Source organism: Aspergillus costaricaensis (genome assembly GCF_003184835.1).
Source record: "Aspergillus costaricaensis CBS 115574 unplaced genomic scaffold BO79scaffold_20, whole genome shotgun sequence".
Lineage (NCBI taxonomy): Eukaryota > Fungi > Ascomycota > Eurotiomycetes > Eurotiales > Aspergillaceae > Aspergillus > Aspergillus costaricensis.
In genome coordinates, this window is record NW_020291820.1 from 670,833 (window position 1) to 694,076 (window position 23,244).

The 23,244-nt window shown below is 49.9% G+C and overlaps 7 protein-coding genes across 7 annotated transcripts; 2 read left to right on the plus strand and 5 right to left on the minus strand.

Moving 5' to 3' along the window:
• Positions 1-2,707: 2,707 nt before the first annotated feature.
• BO79DRAFT_128703 (uncharacterized protein) lies at positions 2,708-3,463 on the minus strand (the record flags this gene model as incomplete). The annotated part of the gene is made up of 3 exons (XM_025677966.1): positions 2,708-2,801; positions 2,879-3,212; positions 3,280-3,463. The coding sequence occupies 3 exons, from the start codon at positions 3,461-3,463 to the stop codon at positions 2,708-2,710; spliced, it is 612 nt and encodes a 203-aa protein (XP_025538553.1).
• A 295-nt stretch (positions 3,464-3,758) lies between these two features.
• BO79DRAFT_268987 (glutathione S-transferase family protein) lies at positions 3,759-4,498 on the minus strand (the record flags this gene model as incomplete). The annotated part of the gene is made up of 2 exons (XM_025687152.1): positions 3,759-4,053; positions 4,128-4,498. 2 exons carry the CDS (start codon positions 4,496-4,498, stop codon positions 3,759-3,761), a joined length of 666 nt encoding a protein of 221 aa, XP_025538554.1.
• An 830-nt stretch (positions 4,499-5,328) lies between these two features.
• On the minus strand, positions 5,329-11,191 carry utp10 (snoRNA-binding rRNA-processing protein UTP10). The gene is made up of 5 exons (XM_025679804.1): positions 10,695-11,191; positions 7,602-10,641; positions 6,148-7,545; positions 5,953-6,097; positions 5,329-5,903 (listed from the first exon to the last, which is right to left on the minus strand). The coding sequence occupies exons 1-5, from the start codon at positions 11,069-11,071 to the stop codon at positions 5,461-5,463; spliced, it is 5,403 nt and encodes a 1,800-aa protein (XP_025538555.1). The 5' UTR covers positions 11,072-11,191; the 3' UTR covers positions 5,329-5,460.
• A 161-nt stretch (positions 11,192-11,352) lies between these two features.
• Positions 11,353-14,940, plus strand: BO79DRAFT_175491 (uncharacterized protein; the record flags this gene model as incomplete). The annotated part of the gene is made up of 3 exons (XM_025679805.1): positions 11,353-11,373; positions 11,438-13,906; positions 13,958-14,940. 3 exons carry the CDS (start codon positions 11,353-11,355, stop codon positions 14,927-14,929), a joined length of 3,462 nt encoding a protein of 1,153 aa, XP_025538556.1. The 3' UTR covers positions 14,930-14,940.
• A 795-nt stretch (positions 14,941-15,735) lies between these two features.
• Positions 15,736-17,975, minus strand: BO79DRAFT_268988 (HET domain protein; the record flags this gene model as incomplete). Its single annotated transcript, XM_025687153.1, has 2 exons — positions 15,736-16,453; positions 16,517-17,975. The coding sequence occupies 2 exons, from the start codon at positions 17,973-17,975 to the stop codon at positions 16,227-16,229; spliced, it is 1,686 nt and encodes a 561-aa protein (XP_025538557.1). The 3' UTR covers positions 15,736-16,226.
• Positions 17,976-18,467: 492 nt separating this feature from the next.
• Positions 18,468-20,473, minus strand: BO79DRAFT_150481 (flavin-containing monooxygenase; the record flags this gene model as incomplete). The annotated part of the gene is made up of 3 exons (XM_025678623.1): positions 18,468-19,619; positions 19,674-20,032; positions 20,095-20,473. 3 exons carry the CDS (start codon positions 20,471-20,473, stop codon positions 18,468-18,470), a joined length of 1,890 nt encoding a protein of 629 aa, XP_025538558.1.
• Positions 20,474-21,890: 1,417 nt separating this feature from the next.
• Positions 21,891-22,961, plus strand: BO79DRAFT_218916 (S-adenosylmethionine:tRNA ribosyltransferase-isomerase; the record flags this gene model as incomplete). Its single annotated transcript, XM_025683434.1, has 1 exon — positions 21,891-22,961. One exon carries the CDS (start codon positions 21,891-21,893, stop codon positions 22,959-22,961), a length of 1,071 nt encoding a protein of 356 aa, XP_025538559.1.
• Between the last annotated feature and the right edge of the window lie 283 nt (positions 22,962-23,244).

Genomic DNA, 23,244 nt, shown 5'->3' on the forward strand with positions numbered 1-23,244 from the left:
AGAAAAGCCTAAAAACGAAGCGCCCGAGCAAGCTGATAGGTTGACGAGCATCCTGCACGGGGACCGACCAATGCGATGGAGTCCATGGAATGAAGTCCGTGTGTGAAGTCAGTCGCTCGGGAAAGCAGCGATTGGCGGGCTTCCCATCGCGCCCTTTGATGACAACTGCCGACCAGCAAAGCCCTCCACGCCCTACAGCAAATTGGTTCGTAACCAGGTTTAATGCCCACCAAGAAGAATGCGAATGACGCCAGTGCTAGCTGATCTTCCATGATTGTCGGTCTACTAGAACTACTTTGATGAATTTGCAGGGTTATTCTATACGCGTCTATCCTCTTAAGAGTTTGGTCTACCTGCAAGAGTCTGGTCACAACAGCTCGAACATTCTTGACGAGCAGTCCCCTCGCGTGATAGTGGTAGATCTCACGCCATTGAGTTACGGACCTTCTGATCCTTACGCGAAAGAAAACCCCCCATCAACCAGTCGTTCAATAGTGTTGAACTTCGTGACTTGTCAGCCTGTTCGTGTCCAAGTGCTGCGACATCGGAGCGACAAAAGACCATCCAATACAAGTTCTTGGGTGATCGGCGAAGGTTTTTGATGACGACGGATGGATCAAAATCCACGCCCTTGTAGTGACAACGTTGGCAAGCCACCGGGGTAAAATGCCCATCCCGATTGGCGCTGACCGCCGTGTTCTTCTGACCAGTCACTCCTGCTGGTTCGCACTGCTATTTTAGGTTGGTTCCGACCCTCGCTTGCTTTTTAATTCAATGCGCCCTTCAATACGCCCTGACACAATCTATCATCAAATTCTCGCGATGAACTACTATCAATTTAAAAACTAGCGACCATAGACAAACTCGGCTTCTATAGATCCCACATCGGTTTCCCGGCCCCGTTCTCTCTTCATTCCGCACCCAAGCGAGAATAGCCGCGCCCGATTTGCTCCAGACTTTTCCGCTCTTAACCGCTAATCAGGGCCCTTTTTTCCTTCACGGAATTTCCGCCTCCTGAGCTCGTGGAGCTCTTAATGGCTTTAAAATTTCTGGGACCTCCCGTTCTAATGTATGGAGTACCCGCTTTAGATCTCCGATTCAACTCCACCGGTGCCACCACCTGATGCTGTTCTTCGCCTAGAGACGGGCCGGTTGGGTGCTTTTCCGTCCCTGTTTTCCGCGGCCAACACTTATACCGAGGATGTTGGTCGCAGATTTTGCATCCTATATTAATATAGGCTTACAACCTGGGTTTATCCATTGCAACAGAATACGGGAATAATCCAATGCCGATTTGGGGTTATTATATGCGAATATAAAGCAGAATCGGCATCCCGAACGGCCACCAATTGCTGACCGTATAGCACATGCACATCACTACTACTCCAGCTAATGACAATACGTACAGCAAAGTATCTCCGAGGTCTGATCTGCATAATGCGCGCATTAGCCGTTGTACCAAGCTTTGAATGTCGGAAAAATAAGACCACAGTGCCAAGGCGATACCGAATAGGAAGGTCGTTTTACTTTTACCTACACTGCATGTCAGTGACCTATGATTGGTACTGAACTCCTCAAAAAGTTTGAGGATGGTGATATACCCACTTGTCTAACTGGAATGCTTGATTGGGATCTACGTCCCTAGTGAAGAGTAGATATGCGCATGATCATCTTGGTAAATGACATACGCGGCTTTCATCAATACTTACATAGGGAGAATCTCGACTTCAACTCAATGTAGTATATTAACTAGTCGGTCGTGGATTGCAATTCCAGGAAGAACCTTGTGCCCAATCGCCGCCAGAACTGTATGATTACGATCGGTTTGAACAGCACTCATTGCCAGAGCAGGCTGAGGGTAAGATAATAATAATAACAGTAACAGCGTACATTGTGATTCACTACTATTGACGGATGCGTGTTATCAGCTCAGTGCAATAAAAGCTTTCTGGCAGTAAATTAATTGAGTACTAGTAGACTAAACAAAACCAAAGCTATAATAATATACATCGTGGACCTTTTGGGAAAAAAACAGGCTACCGTAACAAACATGACTGCATACCAGAGCCACAACGAATTCATACAGACACTATCATTAAGCATGTTGGTAATCCTTTGGGCTTGCCTGCAGTGGCATAATGGTAGAATATCACCAGGAAGTCTCTACTTATACAAGAAGAGGTAGGGGGGGCTTCTTCTTGATATTTACAGACTATAGGTTCAACTCCTATTACGGGTATCTACTCTACCGGGAGATATCGATGCCAAAAACATGTCTAGGAGAAGTTGTTGCAAATATCTGTCTGTATAAAAGCTTCTGGACTTTATACAAGGATCTGTCCATTCAATTATGATATTGGAATTCTATTACAGAGCTGGGAAGCTTTGATACCAGGCAGGGAGTATGAGTTATATAGCAGCACACGCAGACAGGCGGCTGCATCAGGTTAAAGAATATAAACTAAACTAAAACTAACTAAAAACTACCCTCAAGCCCGACAGCTATTGTCCCGCATGTCATGGAGAAATCGGATGGTTCACCTCGCTTCGGCAGCCAAAGCGATCGCCTCGAGATATATTTTGCAGATGCGAGAAATTATCGTTTGCCGGGACTCTTTCCACCGCAGCTCTAGAACGGCGCACTTTATCGCAATTACGTTAGCTTATCAAGATTCGAACTAAGCGGATGGATCAAGTAAAGAAGGGTTCACAATACCACTCCATTATCATCGTAATTCAGAAAAGTCCATTGATAGGAATCCGTGTAAATGCCATAGATGGCTGCCTTGAAGCGGTTCTTTCTCCGAACACGATTAATCACCGCTGATTTCAAGAATCAGCAAAAGACGTAAAGAATATACTAATTATAACCTGGAACTCACAAATGGCCGTGCGAGTCCTCGCATCCGAACGAAGCACCTTATCCCTAAACACGAGAAGGTTCGTTTCCAAAGCCGGAATCGATCCATAACACAGCATGTAGTCCACCGTTTCCTGATAAGAATCAGGCACTCCCGCGACCCGGCGGTCCACAATGAGAGGAACCTGACTGAAAAAGCTCGGTGTATAATCGGTGGGTTGCAAGGCTGTGGGATACCTCTTCTTCATTTCGGCTAGCAGTAGAAAGAGGATGGAATCTAGTCTGGGGAACGCCATTTCTGCACTCTCGTGTCCTGTTCCAAGGGCTAGACTGTAATCATCCATGAGGCCATCTAGATGTACGGAATTAGCCTATTGTGAGCCAGTTCTCGATATGTGTTGAGATGGGTGGAGTCATACTGAAACTCGCAGGTAGTCTTATCCGTGATAATTCTTCGTCAAGTGGCGAAACTTCCCTGTGTGTCTCGCTGGGCACAACGGTGGACTCGTCGATGTTGTCGAGATAGAGGTCGAATGTGTTGAGGACGGCATTTTCGCCTTTGTCATTGCCTTCGCAAGAGGGACTGGTACCAATATTTTCCATAATGTTGTTATTATAAGTATGATTAAAATGAATGGGGTAATGAGAGGAGTTAGAAACTTTGCTAGAATTAAAGGCTGCGTAGAAAGGTTTGAGATGATGTTGCTTTGGAAATTCAAGCGCCAGAAGACACTGTTCCTGCCTCTTGCTTCTACAAGGCCTCTACTTACAGTCTCTCCTTCCTTCGGAGACCTGAACCTACATACGGATATCTCCAGTCATAAAATAATGCAACGCGGATCTTTTCATTTCTCAGAACACCAGAGCTGGTGGGGTAGAGAGCCATCACAACGCGACATTAGTTAAACTCCGGCGCAGCCCCCTGGATCTTGATATAAGCCTGCTGAACCTCCTTCCGACCAGTCATCACCCGCAACCACTGCGTGATAAGAGGGTACTTCTCCAGCGACAGTCCAGCAAAATCAAACTCTCGCACCCAAGGCTCAAAGTGGTAGTCAACGGCTGTGATCCGTCCAGGTAAGACACTTTGTCCACCGGACTTCTGCAGCTGGCCCTCCAGCACCCCATAGCAACGCTCCGTCTGCGCCGCATACCGTTGCAGGGCGTCCTCGTTCTTGGTTCCATTGTAGTGCCTGATGCGTATCAGTAAGGATATTCCAAACCCCTTCCCACACGTCCTGACATGTAGAGAAAGAATCCTACATACCTATACCAATTCGTCTGCCCCGTCATCGGCCCGAGCGTCGAAAGCAAAAAGTACTCCCACTTTTCAAAGTCCACTCTATCCTGCTCTGACCCTTTCGGACCTAGAAGATTGTCCTTGTCATAGATGCGCCGGACATAGTTCATAACAGCGCCCGATTCCCAGGATACCACACCAGTGTTGGGGTCTTCAAGGGCTGGTACACGACCGTTCTCGTTGATCTTGAGGAAGACCTCACCCTTGACACCCTTTTCTCGGTCGTCGCCAAATTCCCACAGTTTGACATTGTAGGGAACTTGCAGGGCTTCGAGGGCGATGGCGATCTTGATGGGGTTGGGGCCCGTGGCGTGTGCGTGGAGAAGGAGGGGTTGCATTTTGGGTGGTTGATTACTTTCCCCTGTAAAGTTGGAGTAATCAGGAAGTTGGATTAAGGTTGGAATAGAAGAAAGGATATTGCTCTCCTTTATAGTGGGGTCGTTGAAAGGGCATTTGGAGTAACAGTTGCTGTGAACAAAGTGGTGGTGACATCATCTTATTTGAAAACGGACGTCGAGTATGGGTGCCCAAAACTGACGTGTTCACAAGGGTCAAACGACCTTCTCCGATCTGCATACCACATAAAATGATTGATGTGACTTGCATATGAGGTGGGGTAGGTACATGTTGGAGAAGGATCTGGGGTATGTTTTCCGCTTTCGGTGGTGAAGGTGGTCTTGGCAGTTATTTCCGTCGGTTCGATATTGGTAAGAAGGGACATGAAGGAGTCAACTGCTAACGAGGCTAGGGCCATCATAATTACAGGCAGATATTTACCGGCTCGTAGGATGCTCAGGTACACCCTGGAAGAGGCTGTCTCACTATACTTGTAAGACTTGACAGGTCGCAAAGGCATCCCTCGACAACTTTATGGAATTTAGAAACCTCCCAGCCTGGAAAGGCGAAATGGCGAAATGGCGAAGAGTGGGAAGAACATGTGAGATATACTAGGAAAAATCGTATCAAGACTGATGGCATGTATCTTCCTTAGATAGCGCAGCACTTCCCTCTTCATCGTCCTTCTTTTCAAATATACGCCGGACACTTGAAAGCGGCCTCGGATAGGTTTAAATAGTCATAGGACGCGGGGGTGAGAACAGACCGAGAGATCAGGAAGTCGTAAGTACGTTAAGAGGGAGAAGTATAGACAGTTTCAAAAGTAAATAGGCTTCAATAGTCTAATATAACAGGTATATGATCACTCGAACAGAAAGCGACGAAAAGTCCTGTAACTTTTATTTACAAGCACCAACCAAGATACGCCAAACATCCAAGTCTAGATAGTAAAATGTACTCACGATCAGGTCAACATGTCATCCAACCGCTCACCCAGAACATCCTCGATCTGCTTCACCCATTTGCGGACCTCTCTCTCCACGTTCTCGTCCTCGTCCTCCATCAGTTCACTGATGTAGGGCAGCATTTCAGGCAGGAGAGCAAGCCATTCCTCGCCGAGCTGCTCCGTGAGAGACTGCTGGGCCTTGAGCGCAGCGAGGCGCGTGTGCGGGTTCTCGCCGCCTGCGGTCTTGCCGCTGGGCCCGGCAGAGGGGCGGAGCAGACGCATCAGCACCGTGTTGAGCTCCTTGTGGTTGTCGGTGGAATCGGCAGCAACGGCCAGTTCCGTGAGGGCGGGCACGGCTTCCGCGATGACGATGGATGCCGTCGACGAGTTCTTGGCGTGAGCGAGCTGAGAGATCAAAGGCTGTGCGATCACCGTAAGGTGAGAGGGGGATTGCCAGAATTCTTAAGCAAGTCAGCACACTGCGTCAGAAAACATTTGGGCTAAACATACCGTCTTGGTCATGCTCAAAGGAGTTCTTGAGCATGCGCATTGTGGCCAACCACAGGCTCTTGGTGTCCTGGTTCGCGGGGTTCGCCTTGCTCAGGACGGATACCACATTTTCGAGGATGTAGCTCGAGTAACCGGTAACGATGGACTGCATTGGTTAGCACAAGGCCGAGTCGGGAAATCAAAGGAGAAACATACCTGGAGGGTACCAAAGAAGACTTGGAGGAACCTGTAGAACGTGGTAAGGCGTGCCAGGCTGCCTCGGGCATCCTTCTTCGGAACACCAGTGGTCGCCCACTCCAGCAGCTTGGTGAAGATAGGGCGGAATGTCGTGTCGTTAAGCTTGTAAATCATCTTGATTGTGACTTCGTTGATGATATCCTCGATCTCGTCTACATCAGACAATTCGAAGTTGGCCTGGGTATCCAGAGATACTTGTTCGCGACGCAGGTCGAATGCCTTGAACAGGATGCTGGTGAGAACTGAAATGTTTCTAACAGTCGCAGACTTCTGGTGCTTCTCGATAGCAAGGCTAACGACGCCCAGAGTCTCTCTCGTAGCGTCAGGGCCTGCCTTGACAGCATGCTGCCAGTTGCGATCGATAGCAGCGAACGTAGCAGCCACATCAACTTTGCGTGCCATGAGTTGAAGAGCTTCTTCGCGGCTCTCATCCTCAATACCCTCAGAAACAGCAGACTTGTAAGAGAGAACAAGAATCTTGTCCAGGTGAGAGCCAGACACCATGAAGGGGATATGGATGAAAAGTGCAGAGAAGAAAGAGAAGACGGCGTCGTGCAGGCGTGCATTCTCCTTTCCATCTTCCAGACTCTGCTCGAGCAGGGCAAGGGAACGGCTGAGGGCGTCAGGAAGCGCGGGAATCATAGCCTCTCCAAGGACCTCGGCCATAGATGCAAGACACAAGACACCCATGATGCGAATACGCTCATCATCCTGTCCAATGCAGGCTTCGCTAGCAACCACTTGGGCAGCATGGATGACCTTGGTCGGCTCCTTCCGGCCGTACTTCTCGGCAATGCGATCGATACAGGCCACTGCAGCGTGCTTAAGGAGAATGTCTGGCGATGACTGGACGATGTTGACCAGAGTGGGCAGGAAGTCGAGCATGCGGTGTTGCGAGGCACCGTCGCGTTCAGGATTCTGACGGAGGCGACCTTCCAGAAGTCGGAGAACCTTACGACGCAGTTCGTCGTTGCGACGTTGCAGCAGCACCTCAATCGTGTCGAGGAAGTCCACGAGCGACAGGGTACCAAACAGAGCGCTGAGAACATCGCCGCTGGCCTGGCTGACAGGCTTGACGTTCTGCATGGATTCGCCAATGGCCAGGACCTGCTCCAGAATGCGAGAGAAAAGCGTGCGGATCTGTCCAACAACCTTGTCTTCCTCTGTTGCGAAATCCTTGGCCATCTTCACCTTCAGAGACGAGTGCTTGAACAGATAAGCCAGTGCGCGAAGCAAGTCAACTGCAACCTTCTGGGGCTCGCGGCCATCGTCGCTACCAATGCCGAGAAGAACTTGGGAAATACCAGGCTTGGAGCTGAGTGAATCCTTGACCAGGTCCAAGTATTTGCTGTATGTCTATTGAAGAAGTCAGCAACGACGTGCAAAGATGCATGCGATATCAAATGACTTACGCTGAGTTCAACCGGTGCACTAGCATCAGATACCAACCCGGTCATCAGGATGAGAACATCCTTATCCAGAGCATACCGATTGGCGAGCATGGCCAGAACCGCGAACAAGAACTCCTGAGTTCCGAGCTTCGTGACCAAAGCATGGAACAAACGCAGGCGGCGGTGAGAAGGAATATGCTCAAAGGCAGCAGTGAAGCTGAGCAACAACTCGGAAGTTCCGGACACAACATCACGCTTCTGGTTGCGCAGGGACTGGATGAGAGCGGGGACAACTTGATCGATTGTCTGATCGATCACGGAGACTGAGTATTCATCGTCCTTGCGCAGGACACTAGAGCCCATGAAGGTGAAGATGGGCATCACGCTGTGGAGAACCAATTCAGGAGCAATGACGGACAAGCCCGCGACGAGCAGAAGAGCTGCGTTCTGTACTTGCGGGCTGTCAGTGGTACGAACACAGTCAACAACGAGGTCGGCCCGGATAACGGAGGTGTCGAATTGAGCCTTTGCAGTTCCCTTGGACCGATTGACGATGGCAAGAAGGCTGCCAAGCGTCAAGCTCAGCAAGTAGCTCAAGCCAGACTGGATCTGGGCCTTGAAATGATGAAGTGCGGCCAAAGTCTGGAACAATCCATCGGCCAACTCAGGATGAGCCTCAGGGGTCGAGCTGTCGACCAGTTCCAGGATGAAAGTCATCTTCTCCATGAGCTGGCTGAGCTTGGCTTCATCCTTGATGGTCATAGCGACCATGTTGTTCTGACTAGTGCGTCTCCGCTTGGGCGCCGGTCCAAGAGACTCCATGTCAGTGATAGACACGGGGATCTTCCGAAGGAATTGGAGAAGCACAGAACCAGTGAGTTCAACACTGCGAAGAACTTCCCTGCAGCCGTGAACCAGTGGAGTCTGGACATCTTCGAGAGAGATCTCGAACAGCTTCTCTGCGGCGTCGACCTGCAGCTCCTCCGGAACAGTCCCCCAAACAGCCTTCATGCGGTTGAAGATGGCTGTGACGAAAGAGGGCCGTAGGGAATCCGAGTAGGGGCTAACATTAGACAACAGCAAAGTAATAGCGTCCTTGTCCTTGGGGGTGACCGTCAAGACAGCCTCTCGGTCGACATCTGCGACAGACACGCGCTCCCGTTCACAGACGTCCTTGGCTGTCTGCTCCTTCATATCCCGCCAAGTCTTCATGAACGGACCAAGTTCCTTGGTACGGGTTGTTCCGCCGGCCTTATCGACGCGGTTAAGAAGCTTGAGCAAAGACAATTTTGGAGCATAAAGGGGCATCTGCACAGCGTGGGAGCAGAGGAAGGTGAAGAGGCTCAAGCGAAGGGGCTTCTTCAGTTCCGTTGCGCCAGAGTCGGAAGTTGAAGATCCGCGCAATGTGGCCTCAAGTACCCGGCTAATGTGGGCTTGATCGAGGACATATTCCTCGAGGCCGGGAAGGAAGGCGCGCTCGACGATCTTCTGCACATCGCGGCCGGCGATCCACTGGACGTTCTTCGATTGTTTGCCGTAAATCGTGTCGCGTGCCCAAACGTTGGCGTCACCCTTCTTGCTCTTCTTATACAAGCTCCCAATTGTGGCCAGAACGCCCGCTGCCTCGCGCCGAACTCTCTCCGAGGAATCTGCCAGAGCAACCAGTAGGAATGGCAGGAGTGCCTGAACATCGACATCGGGGCTAGCGGAAGTAAGGAGGGACGAGATTTGGTTCAGTGCGGTGATCCTGGTGCCGATGGGGTACGAGCCGGAGAAAGTGCGGATAAAAAATGACAGGTACTGTGGCGAAGTTGAGGCATCTGCCTTCTTGAGACCAGGCAAGTCGACAAAAGCCTGCAATTTATCCTGGGATCCGACAGCAAGTGCAAAGGTCTGCACCAGGCTCTCATAGGCGGGCATCGATTGCGCACTGAGAGCAGACGCTTCCACATTCTTGCCTGCCACTGACTCAAGGACAGAGGCAAAGTTATCTTCGACTGCTTCTTGCTGGGCATCTTCCATCTCAACGTCTTCAATGGCTGGTGTGGTGGTGGGTACAGATTCGATCACAGTTTGTAGGTTATGTTCGAGTGCCGCGACATCGATGGAGGATTCCTCGATCGTTTTCTGGAAGATGGGTCGGAGTGATTCGGACTGAGTAAAGTGCTGGACAAGTTCTGCGAGGTGAGTCTGAGCGTCCAAGGAAAGCACGCCCTCTGTATGAGCACGGCTGACGGATTGGAGAATAATAGCGATGGCCTGGCCCGCTTCCTGCTCGCCCAGAAGATTGGTCTCGAACAACAGCGACAGCAGATCCAAACGTGATGAATCCTTCTGCTTCGAGAGATCATCGACACATCCCGCAACCAAGCCAAGAAGCAAGTGCGATGTCGGATACTGTGCCGAGATTGCAGACAGCTGCTGCACCGGATCTTCCAAGCGAAGCATCGCCTTAAGGGCGCGCTTGGGGATCCGGGCGTCGGGCTTCTTCTGTGCCAGGACTGACAAGCAAATCAGGCCCGATTCCTTAGTCTCGTCTGTCCATGATCCGGCAACGGCCTCCATCAGTCCATCGAGAAGCTTGTCTTGGAGAGAAGATTTCTGTGCAAGAACCACGCAAACCATGTAGCAGCCAATCACCAGCTCGGAGACGTCCTTCAGAGCCAGACCGTCGTTGAGGACCGGCAGAACCTTCATGATAACATCCTCATGCTTTTCCTTCTCGAGTTCCCGTCGGCCAGAGCGAGCCGAGTCCAACATCCCCGCAACCGCCTCGGTCAAAGTTCCCGCCCAAAACGACAAAAGCGCATGATGATGCGCCCGCTGTTTGCTGACTTGGAGGGTGTATTTGTTGACAGCGGCGAGGAAGTGTTTGTTGGTAGTAGCGCTGTGCACGAGAGGATGGCGTGGAGGGTTGATTTGGCTCTTCTTGTACGGGTTGAGGATTTTGAAGGTCGGCGTCAGGTCTTCGGGCAGGATCGAAAGGAGGTTGAGGAAGAGTGGGGTGGTATAGTAAGGGAGGAAAGTGAGGATTGTGAATTCTGTGTTATACTCATGCACCCTATAAGCCTGTTAGCGCGTTGAATGAAGGTCGAGTCCCCATGCCAGACATACCGAAAACGCCGGATAAGCCAGTCAACGGCTTTCACGGCCGGGCTAAGCAGCAAGTGACCTCCAACAAGTGCAAGGAAAGCCTCCAGAACAGTGTCCAGCTCCTTATTCTGAGCAGCGTTCATCTCTGTTCGGTCCTCCGCCTTGCTCTGTTCGCTGAAGATGGTGCGCTCGAACGACGCGAAACGAGGATCGAGCTGACATAACTCCTGGAAACCTTCGAAGCATATTTGGTAGACGGAATCGAAATCCTGTGTAGTAGCGGTCTTCCAGTCAAAGATGAGAGACTGCGAGTGCGCAATGCGTTGCGCTTTGAGGTTCAACTGATTTGTCGACTTTGCCGCAATCTGCGACAGCTGCGCGGCGAGGGACGAGGCCATGTTGACGATGAAAAAATTTGTTTATCGATAACTGCAAATCACATCCATCCCTCAAATATCAACACCGAAAAACTTTTGTCAAGACCCCAAGCGTTGGCGGGCAGTAATTCCCCGAGCAGCGTGGAGATCTCGAATGGCTCGGAGCAACTTTTTTTTGAGGCCGTTGGAATCAAACCGGAAAAAAATGCGGGAAGCGGGAACCTAGTTTTTCCAGCCTGCCATCGCCGCCGCCTTTGGTTGAAGCTCCCCCTCAAAAAGGCAGGCCTCACCTCTCCAGGAGCATGGATTCGTCTGGCTCCCAGGTATGTTTGACTCAAATATTGCGCTCTATCTACTCGTATGATGCTAATTCAAATTTCACATTAGGAAAAGAAATCCATCCCCCGCTTCGCCAGCTTCAAGCCGCGGCCAGCACCTCCGTCCGAAGCTGATCGGCCGCCCGGGCGCCCCAGTCGCGACACCTCCGACCGCGATGTGAAGTCTAGCCACCACTCGAGGCATCGGTCGAGACATAGCAGCCATCATGACCGTTCTAGGTCCCGAGAACGTCGTAGGAGCCATAGGGAGCATCGGTCCTCTCGAAAAGAAGCAAGTCATCGCCGCCGAGAGCCCACCCCCGAATATCCAAGAGCATCCACATCGACCCGCACCGTGAAGCAACCGCCCGAGGAAGCCTCGGATTTGTATGTTATAGATAGCAAGGGCGATCGCTACAACCTCATATATGGAACGTTACATCGATATAGCGTTCCACAATATTATCGCGTCGGTCGGGGCAACGTCTTGGGATTGCCTTCCAGCTATAAGATCGACCGGGAAAGCGCTGTTGAGGACGTGTTAATCGTCACGAACGAGAAGAAAGAGGGAAAGTCAAAGAAGAAGGCGAAGAATCTGCTCGCAGGTCTAGACAAGGGTAGATCCCGACTACTTCGAATACGGCCAGAATCGCTGGTGGATGCAGCCGCAGAAACGTCACGAGACTACATTTCCCTGAGTGTGTCTAAGAATGGGAAGCATCTGGATCTGTTAGAAGTCGACTCGGATGATGACAAACACGCGTATCGGTCGATTCACGGCAAAGCTAAGCCAGAGGATTACTTGCCCAGTGATGTTGAAGCCGTGTCCGATACGGATTCGGATAAAGAGGGCGGCCGGAGTGACCCCGACCATGAGATCAAGCAGCGGAATGCGGAGCTACTGCAGATTGTCGAGAAACACCCTGATGATGTCTCCGCGTGGCTAACGCTTATCGACCATCAGGAGTCGCTCCTTCGAGGACCGGAGAGGGAATTTGGCTCTTTGACATACGCAGAAAAGATGGGCTTAGCCGACATCAAGCTATCACTGTACGAGAAAGCACTGAAAAAGGTCGGACCGAGCCCTGCAAAGGATCGCCTCCTGCTCGGCCTTCTCGAAGAAGGGGCAAAACTCTGGGACACTAAGAAGCTATCGGCTCAGTGGCAGACGATACTGAAATCAAATTCCGAGTACATCAACCTCTGGATCCGATATCTCGACTTTCGTCAAACTGAATTTCTGGACTTCACGTATGAACGGTGCCTTGCAACCTTTCTGGAGTGTCTGAGACTCAATAAGTCTTCTTTCGACAAACCCGAGAAGACCCAGATCCACTTTTATCTGTTCCTTAGGTTGACATTGTTCATCCGGGAAGCTGGGTTTACAGAGCATGCCGCGGCTCTCTGGCAAGGTCTTTTGGAGCTGACTTTCTACCGACCCGGCTCGCTTGATGGAAGCAAAGGCCCAGAAGAGGTAATACCAGCTTTTCTGGAGTACTGGGAGTCGGAGGTCTCCCGCATCGGAGAAGTGGGCGCCAAAGGGTGGAAGAACGAGGGAAATGTGCTGCGAAATGCGAATTCCAGCGAAAAGCTTCAATTTCAACTGAACCCAAAAGCCGTGTTTGCCTCCTGGGCACCGTCCGAACGGGAACGAATCGTCAATGCTCGGTTGCCAGCCCGCAGTATTGATGATTCGGAGGAAGATGACCCCTACAGAGTCATCATTGCACCTGATCTCGAAGAGATTCTGTCGCTGGCATGGCAGTCAACGCCTGTAGGAGTGCTGATTGATAGCTTCTTCTATTATTCTCATCTTCCACCCATTTCGTCGGTTGACAATTGGGGTACGACAAGTCGCTGGAACGGGGATGGCTTCGTGCAGAACGAATTTGCAAGCAATTTTCATGCAACGCTTGCGGATTGGCTTCCTGGTGTGGCCGCTGACATAGAGCCCACGGTCGCATCTCCTATGCTTTTCCCTCATCAAAACTATATAATTACGCTGGATACTTTGTTTGCTGATCCTGCTAAATGGTTTTCTGCCCTTAAAACCTGGAGCGACGCCACTTCTAATTCACAATCCGATGTCGACCCTGTGTGGGTTCGCCGAGCCGTCCGCTCGTTGATAGAAGCGCAGCCTGAAGATGATGATCTAGCCGAATACGGTCTTGCTCTTGAACTTGCGTGTAAAAGCAAGGATGCGAGAAAATTCGCGAAATCGCTGCTCAAGAAGCGATCGTCTAGCCTGCGACTTTACAATGCTTATGCTCTGATAGAGCGGCGCTTCGGCAATCAAGCAGCTGCCGATCATGTATGGGCGACTTCCCTCTCTATGAGCAAGTCCTTCCCTGATCGCGACAGGGTTGATAGTATTATTGTGTGGCGCACCTGGATTTGGGAGCTTCTCGACGCTGGAAATGCGGCTCAAGCATCTCATCTCCTCCTTTCGATGCCCCAGAATAGCATTGATCTGAAGATCCTTTCCGATGCTTCCAGTCACCCGTCCTTCAGCCCGACAAGTTTGCTGAAGATACATAGTGTATGTTTACCAAATTTACCGGCCCTTCCACCATGCTGACTTTCCATCCAGTACCTTTCAGAAGCACAGGAAATTGGTCTTGCGAACGAGAAGCCTATCGTCTTCATGTCATGCATAGACTGCCTAGCTATCCTATCGTACCTCTCCAATTCCCTCGATCTAAGCAGGTCCCTGGAATACTATCACAATGCATTCGCCAGGCTAGCTGCCCTACCCGACCGGTCCAAGTCATTCGCAAACTTCACGACCGAACTCCTCCATCAATCCCGGGCCCGACTTCTGTATCACCACATCCGCACAAGTGGCATCTACAAACCCTCACATATCCGTTCCCTCTTATCCGAAAGCATATCAGTGTCTCGCCACAACACCATATTCCTATCCCTCTTTGCCTGGAACGAATCCCGGTTCCGCATTGAAGAGCGCGTTCGCGACACAATACGGGACATCACCAGCGTCGATACCAACACAGACAATCTCACAGCCGCTCCAGTCCCCATAACAACACATCTCTTTTCCATATACACCGAAATCAATCGTCCTACTTATGCCGGATCAACCATGCACTCTGTCCGTGCGGCATTCGAGAAAGCCATTGGCGACACCATCCACAAAGGGTCTAGCACCTCCACCGGCCACTCCAGTATCACCATCTGGAAGCTCTACATCCTCTTCGAACTGTCTCGTAACGACATTCAACGAGCAAAGAATGTCTTTTACCGCGGGATGCGCGCCTGCCCTTGGTCGAAGGAGCTTATCATGCTTGCGTTTACTCATCTCCGGGCAGATGTTATCCGGGAGCAATATCCGCAGGAGAGTAGAAAGGGCGACGGTATGGGATTCGATGAACTCAGGCATATTTATAACGTGCTTGTTGAGAAGGGATTGCGCATTCATCTGGATATTGAGAATGAGCTGGATGAGATTGCGGTGGAGATGGAGCGGAAGAGGATTTCTTCGGGTTCAGGGTTGCCGATTACTATGCCTGAGGATAAGGATAGTGAGGATGAGACGCAGAGTTAGTATAACTGTAGATACCGCTTGATGCGGGTTTCTTTTTTCACTTATTCACTAGTGTGGCGACATGCCAATTAAGGAATCATTCGTGAAACTGCTTCTACTTTAATAGGATCTCATTAGTAGCTTGTTGAGTTTTCTACTAGTATGCGTGGTGCTGGCTGTACTTCCCAAGACACAAGACCTTCGTACCTAATATTCGCTCAACATGTAGTCGAACTGTAGCATAATTTACCGATAGTATGAGTAGTATCTCGAACTTTAAGTGCCTGCACGGTGTACTAAGTAGGTACCTATATATTGAGCCGAAAATAGTGACCCCCCCCCCCATAGAATGAATATATATTTACCACTCTCAGCCGCCACCACAGAATATCACCACCACAAGGTATTAATAATACTATATATTATATCACAAACTCACCCAGTCTCCTACCCAGTCACCATCAACGACCCTCTTCCCCTAGTACTACTCCTGTACCTCAAAGCACAACCGCCCCGCCCCCATCTCAAGGATCCCTCTCATCCCCCACAACCTCCCCCACAACCCGGACAAAAAAAGAAACACTATACGTCGTATCCACCTGCACAACCCTAACATCCACCGCCCCCCCCTCTGACCCTCCCCAATCTAAAATACCGATGCCCTCTCGGGAGCGAACAATCCTTCGTCGTAGCCACATACGTAACCGGCACTCTCCTCCACGCATCCCCCCCGTCACCGACGTGGAAACGTACTCAGCGGCCTCCCGACAGGATGCTTCAGTGACTCAGACACCTGCGCCTTATCACAATCGCCCAGGAACAGCTGGACAGGTACGACGGGGGATGTAGAGCCGTCATCCGAATCCTCGATGAATTACGGCCAAAAGACCGTCATGCCTGCTTCCGTGACGACGTCTCAGATGGAGCGGCCGGGTTGCTGGAGGTAGGCGCACAGGTAGAGGAGGTGGATGATCTCGCTCTCGTGGTATGGATACAGCCCATGTGGGATGCTAATGACTCGTTGTCACTTGACTAAATTAATTCCTAAATGAGTGACGTGTCGTGGGGCTTGCATAAACACTCGCCAGACAGCGCAATGTGAGATCCTAACCGACGATGATACACGCTCTGTGTTGAAGCTCGGCCCTTCGCAGGAGCTTTGGACACAGCGGGACTAGATACAGCCACGCTATCTGGGTTTCAGGGTTAATACAATGAATATCGCTAGCCTCCAGAAGACAGGTGATACATCACATCATGTTGACATAGCCCCGAAGTTCATCCCGTATAGTATATGCAGCTGTGACAGTGAGACGATCTATCGTAGAGAAAACACCTGAGGTGGACGTTCGAAGAACCGAGCATCGTCAAACCTGCCTTGTATTATAGCAATTTCGGACATCAAGGGAATGTAGGCTCTATCCACTAGGCGATAATAGATCCCGTTGTCTTCCCGATAAGGACGAAGTATAAGCGGCATGTCTACTCCGAGAGCCATCACGATCACGTCTCCGTGCTGCACATTAGGTCCGCTGATTCCGAACCCTTCAATTATCGGATCATCCACTCCGAAAACAATCTTCCCAGAATTCGACGGAAGAACATTACAGAGCTCCTGCCACCACGGGTCGCTTGCGCGATGTATGTCAATCTCATGGAGAAGATGGAATGTCTCTGCTGTTTTGGCGCTTAGATTAAGTGTAAATTTGCCGTGAAGATGAGTATAAGCCAGGCACGCATGCACGAGACTTAGACGCCTGGATTCCAAGCTCCCCCAGGTATCATAGCGTACATCTGTGATGCTAACAAATTGATCGATGATATCTGGCATTGTAGAGGCCAGTTGTACAACTGGGAAGCAGGAGCCGATGCTACGAGCACAAATTGTCATAGTGGACAGGTCGTCTGTGGTCGTAGGCAATGGAACCCCGGCGTCTGAGTACCAGCCAAATTCACCGAGGAAGGCATCCAGAGGTTCAGCGGCACAACCGAAGTCGAGAATCCAGGACGGATAAGAAGATGAGAAACCAGGTGAACGATTCTCTTGCCAGAGTTTGAAGGAGCTCAGAGCGAGGGGGCATTTCTGTGTCACGATATATGCTGTTGTTTCGTGCATGACCTGCTCAACTGATTTATTGTAGTCCGGCGGGTATTTGGTTTGTAGAGAAGGGAGCAGACTGTAAAGTGCGTACACTTTATCTCGAGGATCCTTGCACTGTCGATGCCAAGTCTTGTGAAAGTGATATAGGGCATACTCGTTTTTGGATCGCTCGGTTGGCCCATGAAGAAGCCAAAGCTTTCTGAATTCTGCCTCACCATACCTTCGTCTAAATGCTTCCTGAAATTGTTGATCGTTCCAATATGCCTTCACTAGACTCTCACGGGCGAATGAGAGCATTAAGCAAGCATTGAATGTGAGTGTTCCACTCATGCAAATTGGATAGCAATTGGCCAGCTGGTATTCCTGATATGTCCACATGCGTGTCCAGTAAGGGTCATCCTTGACGAGTCGGAATTGTTCGTACGCGTTGAGCAGCCGCATCGCCCTTAGGTCTCGATCTCTCTGGTGGTATCTGCTCAGTTTGTCCAGGACACGCCATGCACCAGTTTCTTGAGTGATCCGGCCCGGCTCGCATGCCTTTGTCCAGGAAATCGCAGCACGTAGATCCATGTTACTATTCACCATCATAGCAATAACTGCAGACGCGCTCTCATAAACACGCCCAAGTAATGGGACTTGTGTGTTCTTTTCAGGGACATCATGCTGATTGATGCAGACAAAGTCGATCCATACCACTCGTCGCCGATACTTACGGCGAAGAAGACGGAGCGTTTTATCCACACTCCGTGTCACGTAAAAGAGGGTATCATTGATGATTATATCCGTCTTCTTCGAGGCATCTCCCCAGACATACGAAATAGCCTCAAACTCAGGGCTATTGTCCAGTGATACAGACTTGAGAGAGCACCTGATTATGGATTCAGCCTTTGTGCTGGGTAAGATAGTGAGGAGACGGATTTCGTTTCGTTCTGGATGTAAAGGAAAGTTCTCTAGATGTTTGGGCATCTTGGTAATGACATAAAAAGAATCGAAGGGTTCTACCTTTTGCTGAGCTGAAGGTGCCCATTTTACTTTCGCGAGGCTGGGTTGGCGAAGATGTTGTCGTCCTCAGGCATCCGTGCATAGCCACAGAAGGCGAAGACTGGCCATTGTTATTGGCACTAAAAAATACGCTAAAGAGACTGGAATTTTACCTAGTTCAGGATTAGCTCTATTTTACACCCACAGCTGAACTTGAAGAGAAGGATTGCAACTGTTAAAAGGTTATGTATGCATCAATGGACATGCTGTATGCGGGTGCGACATATGTTCCTATCATGGTCTATAGTGTTGGCTATTGGGGACGTAATAGGGGCTTTGGGATGAAGTCTTAGGAGGACACTTCGGGCATTCTCGGACAAGAGAAAACTGATAGCAAGATTGGCTTGCATCACATATCCTGAACTCCCTAAAGAGGTGAAAATAAATACCAACTATTAAATTGTTTCTAACAAACAACTAACCACCACCATCAAGAAACGAGGTCCGGTTCATGTACCAGGCCATTGCATCTGGATTTCCTCTCTCCGAAGAATTCTCCACCTGAGCCCAACCATTTCCGAACCACCCAATCTCATTACCGTCATATGCTGTAGTCTCAAAATCTTCCCACCTCACATGCTCAAGTGTTTTAATAGCATGGAGGCTACTACCGGGCCAGAGTGCAGTAACATGACCCCTCTTACCCTGTTGCAGAGTCGTTGCACCGGCTGGAGGTGACTTGTACCAACTGTTGCATTCGGAGCTGTAGACCGTTCGTTCGAAATACCTCTCCGCGTAGTTGGTGAAATTTAGGACCTGTTTCCGCTTTGGTTCTACAATCCCGACATTACCATAGGCCATTCGCGATAATATCTGCGCGACGTATGCGTGTGTCTGCTCTATCATGATGAGGAGGTTTCCTGCCCCTTGAAAAGAATTGGGTCCCAGGGACTGGAAGAAGTTGGGGAATCCGTCGGTGCAAAGACCTAAGTATGTCTCTGGCCGATCGGCATACTTGTCACAAAGGATGCTGCCATCACGGCCTATAATTGGGAAGCTGGCCCCTAGGTTTTTCTCGAAGCCGGTTGCGCAGATGATCGCCTCCACGGGGCGATGTTTACCATCTGTGGTGATAATACCAGATTCATCGACACGAGCAATTGCTGTGCCGATTACATTGACTTTCGGCGATACTAAAGCTTCCAGATATCCAGGAGCAGGTGTCAACCGGTTACAGAGCGGAGGAAAATCAGGCAGCAGGAGATCCAGTAGCTCGGGGTTTGCTTTTAGTCTCTCCCGCATGCCCGCTCGGAGTTGAGCTGTCGCAGTCTTCTGGATATCGCTATCCCGTTGGGAAATGGCGAATTGGCTCTGGATCTCTAGCTCCAGTTCCTTGCGATACTTGAGATACGATGATGGGTCATCCCGCCATTTTCGCTTCTCTTTCTCCGTGTAACGGAAATTCATAGCTTGAGTATTCGTTCGTGCCGCAAGGTGAGGGCTACCGTGTTGGTTGGATATCCATGTCCCTCCACGAATGTAGTGGTCCATAGACTTGACGTTGTCGATTATTGCGGGGACGATCTGGACTGCGGTGCTTCCGGAGCCGATTACGGCTACAGCTTTCCCCTGGAGGACCAATCAGAAACAGCGCATTGGGTGTATTAATGAAGCGTAACTCACCTCAGGAGTGAAGGCTTCATCCCAGCTAGCGCTGTGAAGCAGCTGTCCTTCATAGCATTGTAGACCAGGAATGGAAGGCCACTTCCACTCGTTAAGCAAGCCCGTTCCAGTCATCAACACGTCGGCTGAGTCTTCGAAGGTATTTCCAGTTAGCAGGTTTTGGATCTGAACAGTCCATAAGTTGGTGGTATTGTTCCATCGTGCTTCGTTGCATCGCCGATTGAAATGTATATGTTTCCGAACATCGTATTTCTGGGCCACACGTTTCCAGTATTCGAGGATCTCGTCTGAACCAGAGAAGAAGTGGCTCCATTCAGTCCAAGATTCAAAACTAAGTTGATAAGTGTGAGATGGCACATCTATTTGCACAATCAGTCAGTGATGGTTGGTACTTCATAAGATTGGATCCTGCGAGGCTCACCACACGCGCAGCCTGGATATCTGTTTTCGAACCATGTCCCTCCTAGTTCGGGATTCTTCTCATAAATAGTCAATTCCAAGTGAGGCACAGCCTTCAGAAACTGAATGGCAGCGACAATTCCTGAAATGCCTGCACCGATGTAGATGAGTTTCAGTGGCCGGGGCTGGTCGATAGGACGTTCTGAGATCAACGGAGGGCTGGAATTGGAATGTTGGCGGTCATTGAAAAGATGAAAGTCCTTTGAACCATGCTGCTCGGTGGCCAAAGGTTTTTCATCGTCATTGAGACCGATGTCGTATTTGCCTGTGGTGGTTCGGTCGTTGAGAGGGCAAAGAGGAAGTATCAATGGATTGCTTCTAGCTGTTTTGACTGAAGACATGATACGAAGATTCCATGTAAATCCTCTTTAACCATTCAATACTAGTGGAATTGAGAAGAATTGATTCTCCGTGGATTTGCAGCTGTTGTGTGATCCCGGAAACTATGAGTGAGTACCTTTTTCGTGCATCGCTTGAATTTTTCTCTCATCCTGATGCTTTCTATAGCTATAATGAAACCCTGCGTGAGACGAAAGTAACCCGATGTCTGAGATGGACATGTAACATGTTGTATGTGGATTGGCATCGCCTCTCTTATGTCAATGTTCAGCTCTTTTCTATGGATGTTACAGTAGCATACCGGGATGTGCGCCTCATCACTGTGCTTGTCACGGCCATGGCTGCCCATAGAAATTACAGAACCGTATTCTAGTCTGGTACAGTGACATTCTGCTTCGGCATACTATTCCAGATTCCTCCTTTAGTATGATTTAGCCACTGACATGAACAGACTAGCTATGGGGAGCAAGGAGAAATGTCTGAGATTCCAATGACACTGCCGGAAGGATTCATGGTTCGCATTCTGGAAATTCTCCGCGGACATTTATCATTCGCCAGTGCGATATGCATGATACCCGCACCCGGTTAGTTCCCGTTTTCAACCACGGAATTTGTGTATACGGGGTATGACATGTTGAGATAGATCAAACAAATCCTCCAAGTCGAGCAACAAGCACTTGCCTCAGGACACACTGCAGGCTGCACGGATGGTATGAGGCATGATTGTCCAGGGTAAGGTCAACCTGCATCAGAAAATCAATCTCTTCAAATGCAGTTCGGGTGCAATTCCAGCATCACCCACCATGTGTCTGGTTTCGGACTACAGTGTGCCGCCCGCGCATGAGTCTTAAAGAGGGAGATGCTACGGCGGCTTCACTCATGCCGATCCTATACTCCACTTACATGGCAAAATCAATCGCTGAAAAGTCATCGCTCTAGGGTTCTTGATGGAAGGGCAATAACTGATGGATCTGGCTGAAAACTACTCACACTATCACTTCTACCATTAATCTCAGATGCTAACTGAACGTGGCCAATGTGGCTACAGCGTCATTGGAGATGTTGCATCGCTAGCTCTCTTTAGCACTATTGAACGCAAAAGGAGACCAAGAGCCACATACAGTCATTTTGTGCACGTGTTCCACTGTGACATGTACGAGTAATGTTGCATAGCGAGGCGTTATCTATCCATCTCTTACGAGGAATTCACAGTTACATGACCTCAAGCTTCGATGTGCGAGTAATGTAGCACACATAAATGCTCTAGACGCTTTTAAGATGGGACTTGAACGGAAGATAAAAGGGCCCAAACGTCTTCCTAACCGTGCCGCTACTTCTTCAGCTCAACAGATATTTGAACCAAATTCATCGGGGTTCCTTCAGATATATCTTTCTCAAATACATACTATTTATATAATTATGAAGACTGCCGAGTTTGAATTCGACCTTGACTACAAGGTCATGCCTCATGACCCCGTCGAGCTCCGAGGTAAAACCCGCGATAGCGGAAAGATGATTGTCTTGGATCGTGAAAGCTCCAAGATCGATCATGCCATATTCTCCAGCATCGGAGACTACTTCCGCCCCGGAGACCTGCTTGTGCTGAACGACAGCTACATGCTGTCAAACACCCTGTGGTTCGAGTACGGCAAAAACGAAACCCTTCAACTAACCGTCTACGGCCACGAGCCAGACGGTACCACCATCGTTGAGCTTAAGAAGCCCGAAGCTACCTTCAAACGAGGGCAAACCCTCACCTCCCTGGACGAAGAGAAGCTCAAATGCACTCTCCTTGACCAGCAGCCCGATAAGCTGTGGAAGGTCCAGTTCAGTCCCGGTGACCTCCTCCTGCCAACTCTCGACCAATACGGAGCCCGGCTCGACGAGAACATCCATATGAACCCCACATACTGGAAAGAAAAGCCTGATGCTTACCGCTCTGTGTACGCTAAGAAGCCCGGCTCTTTGGAGATCCCTTCCGCCGGACTGCACTTCTCCCATGAGCTCCTCGCCGAGATCTCCGCCAAGGGTGTGGAAATCGCCTATATCACTCTGCATGTGGGGGCGACTGAGATCCTCTCTGTTCGCCATATCAGTGTTGAGGAGATCGAAAAGCACAAGGTGCGATCGGAGTACTACGAGGTCAGTGAAAGGACCTCAGCACAGCTGAATCGAGCACGGGGCGAAGGCCGTCGCGTTATTGCTGTCGGCACGACTGTTATGCGGACGCTGGAGACCATTACCCGTGAGACCGGCCGCAAGGGTACCATCAAGCCCCAGCATGGATGGACCGATCTCTATATCTATCCGGGATTCGAGTTCAATGCTGTTGATGTGCTGCTTACCAATCTGCATCGCCCGCGGTCTAGTCATATTGTACTTACGGCTGCGTTCGCGGGAACAGAGTTTGTTATGAGAAGCTATAAGGAAATTCAGGAGAAGGGCGATTATGAGTTCGATATGTTTGGGGATTGTATGCTGATTACCTAAATGATACATTCCCTTTCTTGGTGAATTTTGACGTGCCTGTAGTCTTCTCAAAATATCTATATATCAAAATACACAAGTCTCACAAGAAACAACCTAGCCTTCATGTAAGACGATGTATCCAATCTTGAGGTAAGAGGACCATTAGGCTAGAATTCAAAGGACGGACTTCATTGATAAGGTTTGTTTGGGTGGAACCATAAAGCTCGGGGTTAGCCCGGACTCGCCCGAATCAAGTGGTTCTGGAATAGCTACAGGGCTAGCTGCAGTAGTAGCTCCGGTGGGA

What these genes read in the sequence shown, in the direction of transcription:
- utp10 (XM_025679804.1), bottom strand. Translation starts at nt 11,071, where the DNA reads ATGGCCTCGTCCCTCGCCGCGCAGCTGTCGCAGATTGCGGCAAAGTCG. An exon ending in GTGCACCGGTTGAACTCAGC is followed by an intron (nt 7,546 to 7,601) that starts GTAAGTCATTTG and finishes CTTCTTCAATAG; the next exon opens with ACATACAGCAAATACTTGGA. An exon ending in TCTTCTTTGGTACCCTCCAG is followed by an intron (nt 6,098 to 6,147) that starts GTATGTTTCTCC and finishes TAACCAATGCAG; the next exon opens with TCCATCGTTACCGGTTACTC.